Source organism: Danio rerio, chromosome 18 (genome assembly GCF_052040795.2).
Source record: "Danio rerio strain M-AB ecotype USA chromosome 18, GRCz13ab, whole genome shotgun sequence".
Lineage (NCBI taxonomy): Eukaryota > Metazoa > Chordata > Actinopteri > Cypriniformes > Danionidae > Danio > Danio rerio.
Genome location: NC_141038.1, coordinates 14048453 through 14068767, shown reverse-complemented (window position 1 = coordinate 14068767; position 20315 = coordinate 14048453). Strand labels below are relative to the sequence as shown.

At 35.4% G+C, this 20315-nt stretch overlaps 1 protein-coding gene and 1 long non-coding RNA gene across 3 annotated transcripts in view; one reads left to right on the top strand and one right to left on the bottom strand.

Annotated features, from left to right (window-relative positions):
• tbxas1 (thromboxane A synthase 1 (platelet)) overlaps positions 1 to 20315 on the bottom strand; it is a 179973-nt gene that overhangs the window by 120108 nt on the left and 39550 nt on the right. For both annotated transcript variants that reach the window (NM_205609.3, XM_087292693.1), the window contains 1 exon segment: positions 11014 to 11107. In NM_205609.3, the coding sequence (NP_991172.3) occupies positions 11014 to 11107 (94 nt within the window).
• On the top strand, positions 972 to 4507 carry LOC147839668 (uncharacterized). The gene is made up of 5 exons (XR_015514765.1): positions 972 to 1071; positions 1621 to 1809; positions 2057 to 2214; positions 2727 to 2822; positions 3558 to 4507. It is a non-coding gene; the product is annotated as an uncharacterized LOC147839668 (long non-coding RNA).

The window sequence follows — 20315 nt, the reverse complement described above, 5'->3', positions numbered from 1 at the left end:
GCGATGTGCTACCCATCTGACTGCCCGATCTATTTTACCAGTGTATTAATGATGTGAGAGACCGTGATAGAGCGGTTAAGAGTAGTGGTGGGCAAAGCGAGGCTTCGTGAAACACTGAAACAGTCGAAGCAAATGTGTCGAAGCTTCGAAACGTTTCGAAACCTCACTCTACAGTGACATTTAGTGGTCATTTTTATATATATTGCACTGAAACAGCTTCAGCAAAGAACGATTGAACAAATTGAGGGATTAAACCCCACTTTGTGAAAGTGGAATCCTTCAAGTAACAGTGGTTAAGGTGTCAGACATCCATGCAAGAGTAGTAGGTTTCGAAGCTAGTCAGTAGAAGTTGTTTTAAAATGCTTTAATACCAGTTGGTAATGCTTTGCTCTTGTATCGTTTTGTTTCAACATTGGTCTGATATCCGAATAAACAATTTGTGAATAAATATGTCTTGTTTTTGTCTTAAAACAGGGTTGTTGCTAGATCAAAAATGGTGGCCTGAAGTTATCAAGAATTATTTATATTATTCATTAAATTTCCCATTTATTGTATTTTATTAATGTCTACCCAAACCCTAAACCCAACCATACTGTAAAAATATTTATTATTGTTTTACAGTGTTACAAAAATGATGCTAAATTGATGGCGTAACTGTAGCTGTATCCTATTTAGGCTACACAAAACAGAAACATGATTAAAATACATAAAACCATGATTTCGAAGTCGGGATTCGAACCCAAAACATCATGCTTAGCATAGAATCAATCAGCAAACCCACAGTGCTCTAAGCCATTTGAGACAGAGATAATTTGGAGACCTTAGCAGTCAAATTAGGATTCACCAGGTCTCGAAACGTTTCTAAGCTGATCGATGCTTTGAATCGCTTTAGTCACGTGACTAGGTGTTTCGAAACACTTTAGTCACGTGACTTGGGTGCTTCGGATCATGCTTCGGTGCAGTGATTCGAAACACTTGCGCTTCGGGATCTCGACACTGTGTCAAAACATCAGTTTCACGTCAGCCATCCCTAGTTAAGAGCAGGCCAACGACGTTTCTGCTAAATCATAGGTATGTATGTCTTTTTTGTTGTCATCTAACGTTATATTATTTGATATGTTGGCTTTGATGTGCGCGTGTATCCTAATACGGAACTATTTGTTATAATTTAGCCGTGAGTTACTTGTTTTGTGCACTTGGTTTTGGCTATTTACATCAATAAAAGTTTAGAGTGAATGTATTTGAAACAAATAGCGATTTCAATCGAGTCATTTGCTTTAATAACTCACGATTAATACAATGAGTATCATATAACATACCAGATCAGGTATCCAAGTCAAATATAAAATTATGTCCTGTTTATCTAGATTGCTGTCAGCATTGCGCACATCATAACCTTTTTTCCCTTCGAACCAGAGCCAGTGGAACAAACGGTGACGTGTTTAACTGTGTAATTTGTGTGAAAATCGTGTGATTTTCATGTAATTCATTGCTTGATTTGTTAGCTCGACTAAATGTCTATCATATTCAGACCAACTTGCTTTAACAGTCAGCTAGCTTTTATTTACATAAAAAATATAAAGGGCTAAATATATATTTTTCTTTCTTTTTGCTCAAAAGGACTGAAATATTGACAATGACATAATTCAATGCAAGATTTCCTTGAGGAGGTGAGACTTGTTATCATCAGTGAAATTTGACGGTCATTCACCAGCAGATGCAAGAAACCTTTTCTCTTTGCCCAAAAGAAGTTGTTGAGATTAAGCCAGGAAGAAATTAGAGAGAGATAACCTGGACTTTAAGGAAGAGGTAAGTCACTATATTGCAATTGCTTTGGTTTCATTCAAGGTAGTAATGATAATGCTAAAAATAACAAACAACATTATTATTATAGGTAATTCAAAATACATCTGTATTCAGCATTTGAACATTTAAATATTTACATTTACATATATATATATATATATATATATATATATATATATATATATATATATATATATATATATATATTATGTGTAAAAATTAATATGTATGTTTTTTTTGTATATTGTAGATCTGCACAGAGTTTTCTCAGATCTGTAATGTAGATCTCCTGAGACAGTTAATCGAGTGACTTGATAAATATACAGCACCTCTCCTGAAACTCTACAGAAAAGAAGGGATTCAATGGGTCCAGAGATGGATACAACTTTAAACAAGATGGATGAGCAGGTACTCATTAAGATTTTTTTTTTCTTATACACCCGTCTGATGTTTTTAACATGTGCAACATATTTTGTCCTGTCAAGAATTTCATGCTCAGGTAATACAGTCTAATAAAACGTAATTGCAACAATTTAATTGTCCAGCCCTTTTGCATTAATTTTAATTGTGTCAAGTTGTGTTTTGATTGTGAGATGGAAGTAAGATAAATAACAGATGTTTCACTTGTTTTGAGTGACCATTTCAAATGAATACATTCAAAGAGGAAAATAGAAAATAATAGCTGTAGTTTTTAACTCAAAGTAATTGTCACATGAAACTAAACATTTTTCTAAATTTGCCAACACAACCATTATCAAATTCCATTGTATGGAAACCACAAAATTCTTTTTTAAAAATAAAGCCATGTGTTTTTTCAACAGCATGAATAAAATACTATGCTCACTTAAATGTACTAAGTACATTTTTACTTACAAAACAATAAGATTGTAAAACACCCTTTGTAAATGACTTTCCTTTAGGTCACTGATATTGTCACCGATCGAGAAAGAGCAGCTTCTGAGGGATTGGCAATTTTTCTTCGTAAAAATTCTGCTTGCTTTCTCAAGATATGTCTGGTAAGTTACCCATTTTCATACCCTATTCTACATTTATTAGTCTGCTTGGTAACACTTATAATAGCTGCACGCTATAAATAATTTATTTAGTATTAGCGAATAGTTAATTTATTTTCTGTTAAGCATAACTCTACATGAAGTGCTCAATGATTGTATTTTTTTAACTTTAATGATTCATTTGTATTACTAATTTAAGTATTGCATTATTTACAAACCAGTTATTTAAGAATACTTGGTGTTTTTAAGATCATTCAGAATGCTTAAGTACACGATTAATAAACTATTCAAATTAACATTTAAATATCCTAATATTAAGGTATGTAATAATAGTTACTTTGTATGTTAGTATATGCTTTATGAGCTTAACTTCATCCAGTTGTGACCTAATCTAAAGTGAGGACTATTTATGCTTTATAAATCCCTTATGAATGACAATTAAAGGCTCAGTTATATTCTAAACAGGACAATAAACAACTTTCACAATTGAAACTGTATCAAATAAAAGTAAATCTTTGCAATTTTATGTAAAATAAAAGTTTAAAAAATTGCTAAATATTAAAAAGTTGTCAATATATTGTTCAATTATTATATATTATAGACTATTCAAAGTGTTACTGTTTGTATGTACGAAAGTATTACATGTTTTTATTTTCTTTGCATAATAGTAATAACATTAATAAGTAGTAATTAATATTACACATCAATTAATTTTCCCATTACTTAATCTCCTATAAGGACACGGACCCTGAAGACCACAGCACCAGAGATTAAAGGATTGGAATCTTCACTGTGGTGGAAGATGATAATGGCACTTCTGCATCCCTGCAATATGTGATGAACCTCGCTAAAATCTTGGAGGAGGCCATAGTACTTCAGGAAATCACACATCTGCCTGCAGCCTTCGCTTACTTGTTCAGCCTCTTGTATAGACTGAATATGGAACACCCAAAAGAACTCAAATATACTTTTTAAGTGATTCAGCATGTTTTATGGAGGTTGGTGGCACATGATCTGCGAGAGTTCAGTTCATTCATTCATTCATTTTCTTTTCGGCTTAGTCCCTTTATTAATCTGGGGTCGCCACAGCGCAATGAACTTGTTTTACGCAGCGTATGCCCTTCTGGCTGCAACCCATCTCTGGAAAACATCCATACACACTCATTCACACATACACTACGGACAATTTTAGCCTACCCAATTCACCTGTGCCACACGTCTTTGGACTGTGGGGGAAACCGGAGAACCCAAAGGAAACCCACGTGAACGCAGGGAGAACATTCAAACAAACCACACAGTAACGGCAACTGACCCGTGACCACTTCCTAATGTGCCACTGTTTGAATGTTTTGAGGTCTGTTTTTGGACTTTATGTACTTTGTTGACAAAAGTGCAGTACACTTTAAAGACTGTATGAATGGAGTGGCTTTTAGGGTTTACTCTGATTAGATGATTGTATATTCACCTGGTTTGAGTGTTTAGACACACTAATAGCTTGGTTTTAGTAAGGTTGCCAGTTATTTTATGTTGAGGCAGTGTACAATCTTTTCAAATCTGGAAACATTCAGTACTAGTTGTGTACAAACTAGCCCAATGCTGAACACGGCTAATGTCAAATGCTGATTTTGTATGCAAATGTTTTGGATTGTGATTTGAACACAGTTAAAAATAAAAAAAAGTGAATTGACTATTCTTGTGTATTTAATTTGAATCCTAAAAATTAATAGTAAATGCATAATGAATCAGTTTGTTTTATTTTGTTCAGTAAACTAAAAAAATCTTGTTGGGTAAACATAATGATTTTTGTTCAGTAAACAAAAGATCTTGTTGAATAAACGTGAAAATTTTTGTTCAGCAAACAAAAGATCTTGTTGAGTAAACATGATAATATTTGTTCAGCAAACAAAAATATCTTGTTGGTTGAACATGATATTTTTTGTTCAGCACACAAAAATATCCTGTTGGTTGAACATGATATTTTTTGTTCAGCAAACAAAAATGTCTTGTTGGGTTAACATGATATTTTTTGTACAGCAAACAAAAATGTCTTGTTGAATGAACATGATATTTTTTGTTCAGCAAACAAAAATATCCTGTTGGTTGAACATGATATTTTTTGTTCAGCAAACAAAAATATCTTGTTGGGTGAACATGATACTTTTTGTTCAGAGAACTAAAGAATTCAACAAAATATTTTGAGTTCACTGGTCTTCAAACCCAGTTTGTTGAGTTAACTCAAAAAGCTATGTGTGATAGGTTGCCTAATTATTTTAAGTTTACTCAACTTTTTTTTTTTACAGTGTGTATATGACTCAGTTTGTATAAGTTTATAGTATTATAAAGCAAAAACTAACATGTGTAAACTAGAAATGACATATTAAGGAGGTGTTTTAAGCAGGGTGTGAATTTCAGGTGGGTTTTGGGGTGATTGACCCCCCTAATTAACGCTAGATTCTACCTGTAGGACATCAAAAGCAGATGCATGGCGGGGGGTCAGCCCTTTAATAGTAAGAATTAGCTCTCTCTGATCTCTAATCTATATCTTAAAAATTAATAAATAAAATGTATAATATAAATATACATTTGGTCCCCACTACAACAGTTTATACCATTGTGAAAGCATAATGTGCCAATCAATGCTAGGAAAAATATCATTCAACAGTCTGAAACTGGCAGTTTTAGAGCAATAGACATCTAGTATAGCTAGTCAGACATACATCAGAATACACAAAACACATTTCTTGTAAAATAGGTGGTTATATTTATAGGTTATATATATAGGTTATATTTGCATGTAGCCTAAAAAAGAAAAACATTAGACATAATTTGTAAAGTTTGACCTACCGTAACCTCTAAAATAGTCCCTAAATATCCCTCAAAACACTGAAATTGTACACATTTTATTGATAAATTAGATGTAATTTAATTACTATCATAAACTTGATTTACTGAAGCATGTATTACCAAACTACTACCGAAAAAGTTGACCCATCAAGTATATTAAGTACAAAACAAGTTATCAAGTATTAAACAACCAGTCTGTGGATCCAGACTAAATATAATCAATCAATTAATCAGTGTCAATGTGGACATCAGATCTCCTAAAACAATATTTCCTATTTTTTTATATATATTTATCTTGACACTGGGGAGTCAGCTTTATGTTGTAAAAGTTACAGTAAGTCTATACTGCAGCTCTTGTGCTTCAAAATAGCAAGACGAATCCTGTTTTCCAGATACGTCCCCTATGGATAAAGCGAAAGCAAGCATGTGCGTGTGTTCTGGCAACAGAGAGAAAGAGAGGAAGTGCATCTAGCTTGTTTAGGATCTTAAATGGAGCAGATCTCATGTCTGCGAGTGTTGTATTTGGTAATGGAGTGTGTCATGATAATGTGCTGCTGTGCGCTGAGAGAGACTCTGTCGTCTAGTCTCTAAATCTGACTCAATCTGCCCTGTATCGCACACACTGCTGGTCTCTGAACATCACTTCCTGTTACCTATGATCCTCCCCTACAACCTGGATGTTTATTTTCCTTTTAAATCACTGCAAATATATATAATTTTTTGTTTGTTTTTTAAGTTTACGTGTGACACCTTGCTCTCTCATGACTGTAAGTACATTTATGGTCAAGTATATCCTATTTTTATGTCTATTTTGGTTATCTGCCAGTCTATTACTACTTTTGTTTAAGAAGGATGCACAAAAATAAACAACAAAATAACTTAAATTAGTTTCTATATATCGCAAAGTATTTATTGAGAAAATAATTATACCTTCATCTTTCAATCTACTTGTATGCATATTTATTTACTGCATCAGTATATCAAATTAATTTCTAAAGAAACATGACACTAAAGACAGGAGTAATGATGCTGTGTAGCCAGTGTTGCCATCATTGTAAAATAGGGTATACACTCACCGGCCACTTTATTAGGTACAACTGTCCAACTGTTTGTTAACGCAAATCAGCCAATCACATGGCAGCAACTCGAATGCATTTAGGCATGTAGACATGGTCAAGACGATCGGCTGCAGTTTAAACCGAGCATCAGAATCGGGAAGAAAGGTGATTTAAGTGACTTTGAACGTGGCATGGTTGATGGTGCCAGACGGGCTGTTCTGAGTCTGTTGATCTACTGGGATTTTCATGCACAACCATCTCTAGAGTTTACAGAGAATGGTCAGAAAAAGAGAAAATATCCAGTGAGCGGCAGTTCTGTGGGCACAAATGCCTTGTTGATGTCAGAGGTCAGAGGGGAATGGCAAGACTGGTTCGAGCTGATAGAAAGGCTCATCAAAATTGGACAATAGAAGATGGAAAAAAACGTTGCCTGGTCTGATGAGTCTTAATTTCTTGTCATTCGGATGGTAGGGTCAGAATTTGCATTTGGTAATATTTCAGCTTGCATTTGGCAATATTTCAGCTTGAGCAAACTTACTTTTAAAAGTGTATTGATTATATTTTTAAATAGCCTACATAATTAGGCACAATTTAAATTGTCAAAAAAATTAATATTTTCCTACATCAGGCATTAAAGCCTTTATATTATTTTTTGTTTTATTCTTATTTGAGAGACCCATTATTCTCAACCACGTAACGGACATAACTATGAGTTATTAATATTAGTATTTTAAAAAGCTTTTGCTATAAAACCAACATTTACCTATTGCTCATATGTTTCTCAAAACAGTTTAATGGCTAAAATATAAGATTTTTGATAAGTTTTAGATTTAAAAGTGATTTAAGTTACGATTATAAAATTTATGCATTCTGTGGTCTCTTAATTTTTCTAAAAAAGTTGTAAATTTATATGTCTTATTCAAACCACATTTTTATAATGTTAGGCCTTAATATGGCGGCTGGTACTGAGCAAGATTTTTTCTATATTTAATTGTTTTCCTTATTATATTTTCCAAAAAATATTATTTTCACAGGGTTGAGAATAGACTTAACCAAAACACTTGTTTATTTTAGTAAAACATTTAGCAAAGGCATTAATGACACTGAGATGAAATTAAACTTCATTAAACCAAACTACAGTCAAAATTCAAAAAAGTAAACTGCTGCAAGTAACGGGACTGTTAGTAACCTTTACAAATGCTGATAAAGGCCTATGTTACCAAATATATTGCTAAACAGAACCTACAAGAGCAACAGGTAAATAAATAAACATTGTAAATTTTGATTGCATATGGACTAATTTAACTAAATTGATAATACATAAAACACTTTCCTAAAAACGAATCCCAGCATTGATAAAAACCCAACAGTAGCAACTCGAAAACTAAAATAACGTTTCAAGCATTACTCATTGTTACGATAAGGCGTGACCTTCATTGTTACGATAAGACGTGATCTTTGGATGGAAACAAAGCTAATGTTAATGATCAACAGCTGTGTGTGTGTCAGTGTCTAGATTGGTAAACAGTTTCAGCTGTGGGGCACGATACACAATGGGAGGTGTAGTCTCGGTGAGTGACTAGTGGAGTATTTATCTAGCTGAAGTGCCCTCTAGTGAGTCTGGTGGGTACTCCAGCTAATAATCATGACATTCATACAGTTAGAGTTAATCTGATACAACTGTTACAAATCAATTAGTCTCGCAATTTCTAGTCATAATGCATTGTTTGACGCATCTGATGCGTAAAGAACCAAAACCAAGTTTTCAGAACTAATGCACACTAAACTACAGCACTGAAAAACAGCGCTGGATGACTTTATGCAACATCTGGGTGTAAGGTTACACATTTTCCACTATTTGTCCATCAGGAAACAAAGTCATCAATCCCAAGCGCTGAATTTGCTAACGTAGCCTATGGCTTTCTTTCCTTCTGCTTTTTGTCTTTCAACATCTCGGCTTTCCTCTTTTGCGTTTCGTCAAATTTCTAAGCTGATATGCAGTCACCTGCCTCTCGAGAGGGGATTGCGTCTGTCTCTGGTGCCAGTAACATAAAATGTGCACACAGTGGCACAAACACACACACATGCAGACCTGCAGGATTTAGCTGAGAGGCTGGCCTGTAGAAATGGGTCAGAGGATTCTGCTGGAGCAATGCTCTGGAGACCACTGTTTGTGAGACTCAGTGTGCTGACGTGTGCACAAATCCACACACACATACACACACTAATGCGCTCAGACAAAGGGCACAAAAACCCACACACTAAAAACAGCTCATACCTTTGGTTCACCTGGGAGCTTCATCTAGACATGCCGTAATTATGCACGCATGCATATTCATTTACGCCTTTCTCACTTCCAGCTAATAACATTTAATCGCAACGAGGATGATGTGTATTGAGATGAAATGCCTGGATAAAGGCAAACCGACAGGCAGACAGAGAGGGAGAGGAGGAAGAGGGAGGCCTGTCATAAGCGGCTGATAGAAAGAGCGAATGAAACGTGTGTTGTGAACGACAGGCTGTCCAGTCGACCAGCGCTGCCTGACAGTAACATATTGATCTGAGCAACTGTTCGGCTATCGCAACTGGAATCAAAGATTTAGGTCAAATATTCTAGTTTGCCAGAGGGTGAATGCCATGAAAATAAAACATCCATTTTTTTTCTGGAAAAAAGAAAAGAAAAAAGCTTGTATATGTCACAGGTTTGATTTAATAGTTGATTGGGTCAGTGTGATTGATTGAGACCAAAACATATAGGTCTTGTTTGTTTTACGTTTACAAATTATACATTACATTACATTATAAATCCATAAATAATACTACAAACCAATTTAAAGAATATAACATGGTATATGTTTTAGTGTCAGTGGACAGCATAAATGAGTAAACTAATGTTTTATTCATTTCTCAGTGAATATACACAATATATGATAATAACAGTTTTATTAATCAATTGTGCTCATTTAAATGATTCACCTAAAATTTTAAGACTTGAAAAGTAATACATCTGGATTCAAGTATTATAAAAATAATACAAACTACAACATTTTTTGTTTTATTATTTTCCCCTAACATATTGATTGGGGTTGTACACATTTTTGCACCGTGATCTTAAGGTATTTTAATATATTTGTTATAGTTTCAGTTTTGGTATTGACTAATGTAATGTACAGATTTGTAAGGCTGAGTACTTATTAATGCTGGGAACTGTGCATATGTAATAAATTGATTTTTTTAAATAAATAATAAGACAGAAAATCCAAACACAGCAATAAATAAATAAATAAATAAATATTGTTAATAAATAAATAAAAAAATAAAAACATTATAAAAATAATGCATGCACAACAATACATGCACAACAATAAATAAATAAATATTGGCAATAAATAAATAAATAAAAACAAAAACATTATAAAAATAATATGACAAAAAATGCACGCACAACAACAAAATAAATTAATAAACAAACAAATAAATAAATAAAAATATTATAAAAAATAATATGACAAAAATGTATGCACAACAATAAATAAATAAATAAACAAATAATTAAAAACATTATACAAATATGACAAAAATGCATGTACAACAACAAATAAATAAATTATTAAATACTGGTAATAAATAAATAAATACTGGTAAATAATAAATAAATTAATAAATTATTTAATTACTTAAAAATAATTATAAAAATATTATAAAAAATAATATGGCAAAATGCATGCACAACAATAAATAAATAAATAAATAAATAAATAAATAAATAAATAAATAAATAAATAAATAAATAAATAAATAAAAACGTTTACTGGTTGCCAGATGAATACAGGCATTTCACATTCATACATCTAAAGACTCTCACTGGACATGAACTGCCCCACAGCATCAAAATCTTGACCTTTATTTCTCATAAAACAAAGAGGGGTTCCTGAAGTACTGCAGCTGTTGATTTGCTACATTATTGCTCAGGACAAAGATTAAACTTTGAAAAATGATAATACATGAGGAATTAAAAAGTATTAATTCTGCAATATTAAAGCCACCCATTCTCCCGTCCGTCTTTTATACTGTGCTGGTAAAAGCACAGAGGATAATCTGTTTGGGAATCAGATGGCATTAGATGTCATTAGCGGTGAGTCATCTTTAATGAACACATCTAATGAAGTGAGTCTCGCGGAGAGAAATTACATTATTCCTGCTTCAGAACATCGGTACGAAAAGTGTGTGTGTGTACATGGCATATAGGAGAGAATGACTTTTGTGCTTCATAAAATAACCAAAATTCTTACGTTTCGGAACATCATCAGGTTCCCAATAAATGGCAAGGGCTTTGGGTGTTTGATGCCACATCGTTCCAGATTGGAGAACGGGGAGATAGAGTACCTGTTAACACAAACACAAGATCAGTTCAGTTTGAGCTTAGTGTAAACGACTACTATTGCATCGAATTCAGCTGCCTTAATCAATTGTGTATTTAAACATTCACGCTCTAAAAAAAAGTCTCACAATGCACTGTGAAAGTCAGGAAGCGTCAATGTTTATAAACGTTCAAATCACACAAAATTAGCAGAAACTCACGTCTATTCTGAGCCCCTCCCCCAGAATATCGTCAGTATATAGCGATTGCTGATTGGCTCCTGTACTAAAAGCCGGGGTTTCATTTGCCATATTCACAGTTACACTTTTCCCCATTCAAAATTATACGAGTGACATGTCTTGTGTATTCTATAGTCTTTGACTATACTCACTAGTAATTTAGCGGACGTTTAAAGTGTGAAACAACAAACAAGAGAAGTTTAAAATAAAGAAACCGTTTTTACATTTAACCATGAACAAACATAGTTGGACAAGTACAGAACAATCTAAAAAACATTTATAGTTGATTAATAGCTGAAATGTTGCTGGTACACGAAACAAGGGGATTATTAATTTTTAACAACAAAAAAAAAAGCTTATACATTTATTATTCATTCATTTTCTTTTCGGCTTAGTCCTTAGAAATCTGGGGTCACCACTAAGAATGTACTACCAACTTATCCAGCGTATGTTTTATGCAGCGGATGCCCTTCCAGCTGCAACCCATCACTGGGAAACATCCATACACACGGCCAATTTAGCTTACCCAATTCGGCTGTACCACATGTTAGGAGGCCAAGATGGACAGAGTGTGCTCACTGAGCAGTAAAGAGTCCCCTTCACTATAATGGGGCGTTAGGAATCCTGCTGGCCTTACTAACACCACTTCCAGCAGCAACCTAGCTTTCCCATGTGGTCTTCCATCCAGTTACTGACAAGAATCAGCCCTGCTTAGCTTCAGTGGGCGACCATGTGACTAATTTGGGCACTGGACAATGGTCTGATAACCATCCCCATGTCTTTGGACTGTGGGGGAAAACGGAGCACCCCGAGGAAATTCATGCAAACGTGGGAACAAAATGCAAACTCCACAAAGAAACGCCAACTAACCCAGCTGAGGTTCGAACCATCGACCTTCTTGCTGTGAGGCGAAAGCGCTACCCACTGCACCACCACAGTTCTGCTGTTGCTTTTAAGTTCCAGTATTAATGTTGTACAATAAAATGTCACATAAGTGTCCCAATAAACAATGTCCTCATTGTCCAGTGCCCACATTTGTGCACATGACCTAATGATTTAGGACTTTAGGAGTTGATTGAGCACCTTATTATTATAAAGCTACAAGAAAGTGAGCTGGCAGCTAGCCCTCTGAAATTTTCACATGGTTGCCCACTGAAGCTAAGCAGGGCCGAGTCTGGTCAGTACCTAAAAGGGAGACCACATGCTGCCGGAAGTGGTGTTAGTAAGGCCAACAGCGGTCCTAACACCCCATTATAGTGAAGGGGATTCTTTACTGCTCGGTGAGCCCACTCTGCCCTCCTAACCATCCCCATATCATAATTGGCTTCATCACTCTTCCTCCTCTCCTGTGTGTTGTGTGCGGTCGGATGCAATATGCCTGCCGTCACATCATCCTGGTGGATGCTGCACACTGGATGAGGAGATTCCTCCCAAAAATGTGTTAAGCACTCTGAGGGTACAAAAAAGCCCTACATAAATGTAAGGAACTATTATTATTAAGATAATAGTAAAGCAAAAATCATGGTTAAGCAATGTAAATTGATTCTTTTTAATCAACATCAAGATTTAGAATTAAAATAGCATTTTTATTTATTATGCTTTTAATATATGAATTGCATTAGATGCTGAGATATATCTGGTTTAAGCCAGTAATGCAGTGTGAATAATACAGATAAAATAAGCCCTCCTAGATATTAGATTTTTTCAACACATTTCTAAATATAATAGTTTTAATAACTAATTTCTAATAACTGATTTCTCTTATCTTTGCAATGATAATATTTTACTACAATTTTTTAAGATATTTCCCAGTGATGGGTTGTGGCTGGAAGGGCATCCGCTGCGTAAAAACTTGTTGGATGAGTTGGCGATTCATTCTGCTGTGGCGACCCAGGATTAATTAAGGGACTAAGCCGACAAAGAAAATTGTTAAGGTCGTGTCCTGTCTTTACTGGGTCCACTGAGTAACGCACTATAGTAGTCTGTCTTTGTCATAGAGGACAAGACAATGCTCCCAATGTTGTCTCGCACAGACCACAGCCCCGCTCCTATTGTAGACGGGTGTAAGTGATGGTTGGTGCAAATGCATGATGACACGAGCTGTATCTGAGCGCTCTGGAAGTGCTGCTTCTCCTCTGAGTATGGAAAAGGAGATCTGCATAATGCATGAGGTTTGCATCTGCTGACACACCAGCGCTTCGACCGCTTTCAACTTTGAAGCGAGCCGTGGGACATGACGAGACTGTATTTGCTCACAAAGTGTATTTCTGTCCCCTAGAAGTTAAACACAAATGTCTTAATCCAGTAGAGAAAGAGAACAACGGGTACTTTATTCAAATGTGTAATCATTATCGCGGGTGCGTCTCAGAAAACCCTACCCTTATTAGTTGAGAAACACATATTGGGTTTTTTTTTCAGCTACAGGCATTTTAACGTCCAAAAAGTTGTAATATGAAGGTCATATAAAAAAATTTTTTGGGATGAAACTAAATCCATCTTCAAAAGACGCAAAGGAAAAATGTATTATTTCATATATGAAGGGAATATCTGGCCAAAAAAACAGCTTGTGTGCAAAACATTTTTAGTCAGACTGCATTATGAGAACCGGTCGTCAGACCTTCTAGCATAATTTTGTTTCTGTGAATTGGCAAAAATAGTGAAAACGTATGATAATAATGATTAATTATTTATAATTTAATTCATGATTAAAAAAATTAAATGTTTAAATTCTGTCTGGTTCTTGAATCTGATAGACTGATAGCCGTGCAATATTCTGCAAATAACAGCACTCATCCAGCCTCCTAACCCTTCACCCTTGTGTATTACTTCGCCCACATACAGCGACAAGCAAAGGACACTACAGTTTGACAAATATTGGAGCTGTTAGACAACATATTGTACTTTTGAGGCTTTTTTAGTCGAGAATGTAGTTGTTTAGAGTGCAAATATGCCGTTTATTTAAAAGGACAGTGCCTATTTTAAAATATTTATAATTTCTGAGACAGCGAATCGGCGGCCATTGGCCTGTCATTGAGCAGAGCAAAGACGTTTGACATTGTCCATCCACAAGCTGGCGAGAGACACCATAAAAATCTCTTAGATGACTTCAGCTTATCAAATCATTATTAAACTGGTGACATTCTAAGTTGACCTTTCTCTTTTATATGTTGCAGTGCTGTATTTATACAGTAATTGAAGTTTATTGAGTGCGAGATGGTACTCGCATATCAGGAATGTAGGTATTTTGTGTTGGCCACTCTTTGTATAGCCCTGAGTTACTTTTTGCTTGGCTATCTGTTTGTTTCTAATGCATCTCCTGTTTTTGTTACTGCAGACTAGTTAAGTAAAAAAAAAAAAAAAAAGAAGAAAAGCCTGCATGTGTTTAGCGTTTTTTCCGAATCGCAAACACAACAGTAATCTGGTAGTGTTTGCGCTGCTTTGGCTTTTTCGGGGTTAATTATTGTGATCTCCCGATTGCAACAGAGAAATACTGGAAAATCTCTGTAGACTGATAACATTTCATGCTGTTCACCCTTATAATCTTAGAATGTGAGCAAAATCACCTGTTTTGTTTTCATTTTAGACAGTACACTAGAGAATCATTCAAATACTAGCTCTAAAGTGACGTTGGTGAAGTAGCAATGGTTTCTGCTGTTTTGACGTCAGCTGCAGATGTGAATGAATGGCTGAAGATAGTAGTTCCTCTTTCAAAAAGGTTTTTGAGACTCCGTGTTTGTTTGTTTGTTTTATACACACAAATATGTCCTTAAACTGTTGTATAAACCCAATATTACACTCGTAGCAGTGCGATATGGCTGTATATCATCACTGGTGGGGCACTAAGGCACGCCTCCCACCCCACCAGTGCTGATATACAAGTATATCGCAATGCTACGAGTGTAATATTGCTCTTATATATAGTTGTGGCCTCATAACCATATTGCCTCATAACCGTTACTGAAATTACTAGCTTACCATTGTGACAAGAATAAAAATCAGTTTATTTCATCATTATTTTATCCATTGATAATGTTTCAATCTAACTCTGATTTTGAGTTGACATAAATAAACTAGGTTTTACTTTGATAATTTAGTATTTAAATAATTACTGATTTCAACAACTATATTTTAAAAGATTTTTTTTATTTCTACTTTTATTTTTTATGCATGTGCTGCTTGTGGATGAGGAGATTACCCCAAAATGTGTAATGCTCTTCGAGTACCCAAAAAAGCGCTATATAATGTCAAGTAATTATTATTATTACTTTATTCAAGATCAAGAAAATGCATATAAAGTATCAACAAAGCAAATATACCCCCAATCAGACTTCAATTGTATATATTCATTTGTCTCTTGTTTAACTAGCCCCTAACAGTGTTTTATTTGCATTTATATTTGGTAGCTGCTTTTAAAACTTTTATTTTTGATATATAACTTTTTTTATTGTTGCTAGAGCAATGTTACATACATTTGATCTTCATAAAAAAACACAGCTATAGTTTAAACAAAGAAAATTTGCTTTAGGCAGAACGGTGGCTGAGTGGTTAGCACTGTCACTTCACAGCAATAAGGTCAACTGGTTTGAGTCCTAGCATTTCTGGTCCATTTTCGATAGGTGAATTGCTGTATATAGTGAGTGTGTGTGTGTGTGTGTTTGTGAATGTTTGTATGGGTGTTTCCCAGTAATGGGTTGCTGCTTGGAAGGGCATCCACTGCACAAAACATTATGTCAGAAAATGTGGTAATTTATTCCACTGTGGCGACCTCTGAAATAGAGAGCTGAAGATAAATGTATGAATAATTCACTTTAAATACATTTAAATACATTTTCTTTGTGTGACTTTAAAGTAATTCAGTGCATGTCAATCCGACTGTGTTTATAGTCCAAAAGTACAGTGACAGGAAATAACTTCCGCACTGTGGCGAAAAAAATAACCACCTATCTTCCTCAAAAATAATAAAAAAGTAACTGAAAGATTCTGACATCAATCTCTTTCATAATCTCCAGCTCGGCAGGAGTTCATTACCATATTAATTGTCAGATTAGAGAGCGGGTCTTAACACATGCTGTAAAAAATGCTGGAATGATAACTCATTTTATGACACGCTCTTAATTACACAGAAGCACGTCGCGTCCCAACACTGAAAGACCCAATCTATCCACGTCCACATTCAACACCATTTCTCACTTCAGCACAAACATATTCACCAAACATCCTCCAGTCTTTCAGCTCGTTATTGGTTAAAGGTGACGTCGGAATAAATTTGCACTTTTTTCTTTAGTTCGGTTTCTGTTGTGTGAGCTAGTTCGGACAATTTGAAAAGAAAACACGCACCTTTTTTTTATAAACTGAGTGTATTTATGTGACATAATTGACCTGTTTGAATTTGGTGCCGGTTTATATATCCTGTAAATCACGTGACTCAGACTGCGTATTACAGTATATGTTTATTCTCCTTGAAAAATACAAAGAAGGTCAATAAGAGTCACTGTAAACTCTTCAACATACAAAGTTGTTGTAGCAGAGATCCTGTAATGCAATTTGAAAATGTAAATCAATGGAAAGCATCCATGAATCATGAAAAAGAGGCAAGTTTTAATTAGATATAATTTATTTTTACAGTGTATGAATTTAAATTCCCTTTGACTTTCATTTGATGTAAACACCAAAATGCACCAAAAAACTTATGTTATCCCAAGGTCAGCCTCAAAATACCTGCATCAGTGCAGTTTCAGAACACTAGCTGTCTTCAGCACTAGCTGTCATCCTGACAGTAGTTTTTTAGAGCCAAAAGAGGGTTTGTGCTGGTGCAAGTAAAACTGGCCCAATATATGGATGGCTATTACGATTGACTACCTCTGTTTACTGGCATAGCTGACACTGCTGTTCTGATCATGCTGATGAACACTGAATAGATTCAAAGTCATTAATGTGCTCTTGTTTTGATAGAGAAATGTTATCAATAATACACATTTTATATGTTGTATACTTTGTTATAAACTACACTCAACGGCCACTTTATTAGGTACACCTGTCTAATCAGCAACTCAGTGCATTTAGGCACGTAGACATGGTCAAGAGGATCTGCTGCAGTTCAAACCAAGCATCACAATGGGGAAGAAAGGTGATTTAAGTGACTTTGAACGTGGCATGGTTATTGGTGCCAGACGGGATGGTCTGAGTATTTCAGAAACTGCTGATCTATTTTCATCTCTAGGGTTTACAGAGAATAGTCAGAAAAGGAGAAAATATCCAGTGATCGGTAGTTCTGTGGGCGAAAATGCCTTATCGATGCCAGAGGTCAGGGGAGAATGGCCAGACTGGTTTGAGCTGATAAAAAGGAAACTATAACTCAAATAACCACTCGTTACAACAGAGTTTGCAGGAGAGCATCTCTGAATGCACAACACGTCCAACCTTTAGGCAGATGGGCTACAGCAGCAGAAGATCACACTGGGTGCCACTCCTGTCAGCTAAGAACAGGAAACTGGGGCTACAATTCACAGAGACAAAATTGGACAATAGACGATTGGGAAAACGTTGCCTGGTCTGATGAGTCTTGTTTACTGCTGCATCATTCGGATGGTAGGGTCAGAATTTGGTGTCAACATCATGAAAGCATGGATCCATCCTGCCTCGTAACAACGGTTCTTTACACACTTTGGGCCCATTAGCACCAATTGAGCATCGTATCAATGCCACAACCTACCTGAGTATTGTTGTTGATCATGCCCATCCCTAAATACTGAACCACCATGCTACCTCTGTAAGACTTATTTCAAACTGAAAACAAGATTGTTTTACTTTACACCATTTGCAGATTTTTAGCTATTATTTCTAAAAGAAAAACAGCATTATTTTTTTCTTGTCCAGCGTCCTGATTATTATTATTATTTTAGATATTTAGACTACAAACAAGACAAAAAGTAAATAAAGTATTTATTCACAGTGTAAATCCATTATAACCCCCAAATTACCCAATAGCTGTATATAATACAGTATATGTGCATTTTATTATTTGCCAACACCCTATACAGCACAATAATTAAGTTTACACAAGACAGCACACACTGCATGACGATCAATTGGAGTTCAATGCGAGCCTGAGCTGACTGACAAATCCAGCGAGGCATCTCCTCTGCGTGTCTCTCCAGGCTAGATAAACAGATGTTGATGTAGCTTATCAGTGAATACGCCCGGCCGTTCCTAAGCCGTGTGCCAGGAACGAGAGAGAGACAGAGACGTGCCACAGGCTAAATATACTGGGAAAAGGCCAGGCTAAAACACCACTAAAATTCACACTCAGCCTCCATGTTAAATATTTACCTCAGCTTTACTTTCTGTCCTTCCCAAATTCGAGAATGATGTAAGAAAGGATCACTGTTTGGCACCAGCACAAACAAATCAAACGCGTTTCAACTTTAAAAAATGGATGTACACACAAGCGCTGCTAGACATTTTCACAAACACAAACGTCTCCAAGGCTGATATTATAGTTTGCTGAGCTTTAGACTTGCACATCAGGAAGTCATTAAAATGGATGAGTTTGGGGTGACCTGTAACTTTGGGGTGAACGAGCAGTCCTTGGAAGGAAAAGAGAGATTGAGATAATCAAGTCTGAGTGACAGCGAGGCACTTGCTGTGTTGTTTTCGGAAAGAGGTTGGAAGGAACAGGCCAATGTTCTCATTAGGGCCCAAAGTGCCATAAAGGAGGAAAGATGCATTGTGAGCTGGAAGAAGAGCGAGAAACTAAAAAGCTTCGGTCCAGATTCTGCAGAGGAAAAAGGTGAAGAATCAAAATGCTTAAACCGGCTTTGCTCCAAAAACAGGGTTCCTACACCTTTTCCAATGTGAAAATAAAGCACCTCAGGTGCATTTTCAAACTTCTCCAGCACTCTACAAGTGTGACAAAATACATATTTACATACATATACATACTTCATCACATTATATCAGATATTAATATTCTATATACAGTTGAAATCAGAATTATTAGCCCCCCTTTGAATTTTATTTATTTTTTTATATGTCTCAATTGATGTTTAACAAAGTAAGGAAATTTTCACAGTATGTCTGATAATATTTTTTCTTCTGGAGAAAGTCTTATTTGTATTATTTTGGCTAGAGTAAAAGCAGCTTAAAAAAAAAAAAACATTATTAAGGTCAAAATTCTTAGCCCCTTATTTGTTTTCGATTGTTTACAGAATAATCCATCTTTACACAATAGTTAAGCCTAGTTAAGTCTTTAAATGTCACTTTAAGCTGTATAGAAGTGTCTTGAAAAATATCCAGCAAAATATTATTTACTGTCATCATGGCAAAGATAAAATAAAACAGTTATCATTATTCATTTATTCATTCATTTTCTTTTCAGCTTAATCCCTTTATTAATCCGGGGTCGCCACAGCAGAATGAACCGCCAACTTATACAGCATATGTTTTAAGCAGTGGATGCCCTTCTAGCCACAACCCATCATTCACACACATACACTATGGTCAATTTTAGCATTCCCAATTCACCTGTACCTCATGTCTTTGGACTGTGTGGGAAACTGGAGCACCCGGAGGAAACCGGGTGTAGAAGATGGAAGACCATACAAACTCTACACAGAAATGCCAACTGACCCAGCTGAGGCTCGAACCAGCGACCTTCTTGCTGTGAGGCGAATGTGCTAACCACTGCGCCACCGCGTCGCCCCAAATCAGTTATTAGAGCTGAATTATTAAAACTTATGTTTAGAAATGTGTTGAAAAAATCTTATGTCCATTACACAGAAATTAGGGAAAAAAATAAACAGGGGGGCTAATTATTCTGACTTCCACCGTAGTATAGTATTTTAAGATTTTTTTTAATGGCATGTTTGCCCCCACCCCAACATTGAATTATTGTATTTTACCTTCTTAAAAGGAGCATCGCATTAGTACAGGTGGACACGTCAAGCAAGCTGATAGTCAGCTGTTCATGACACGTACCAATCCGGTTCTGACATAT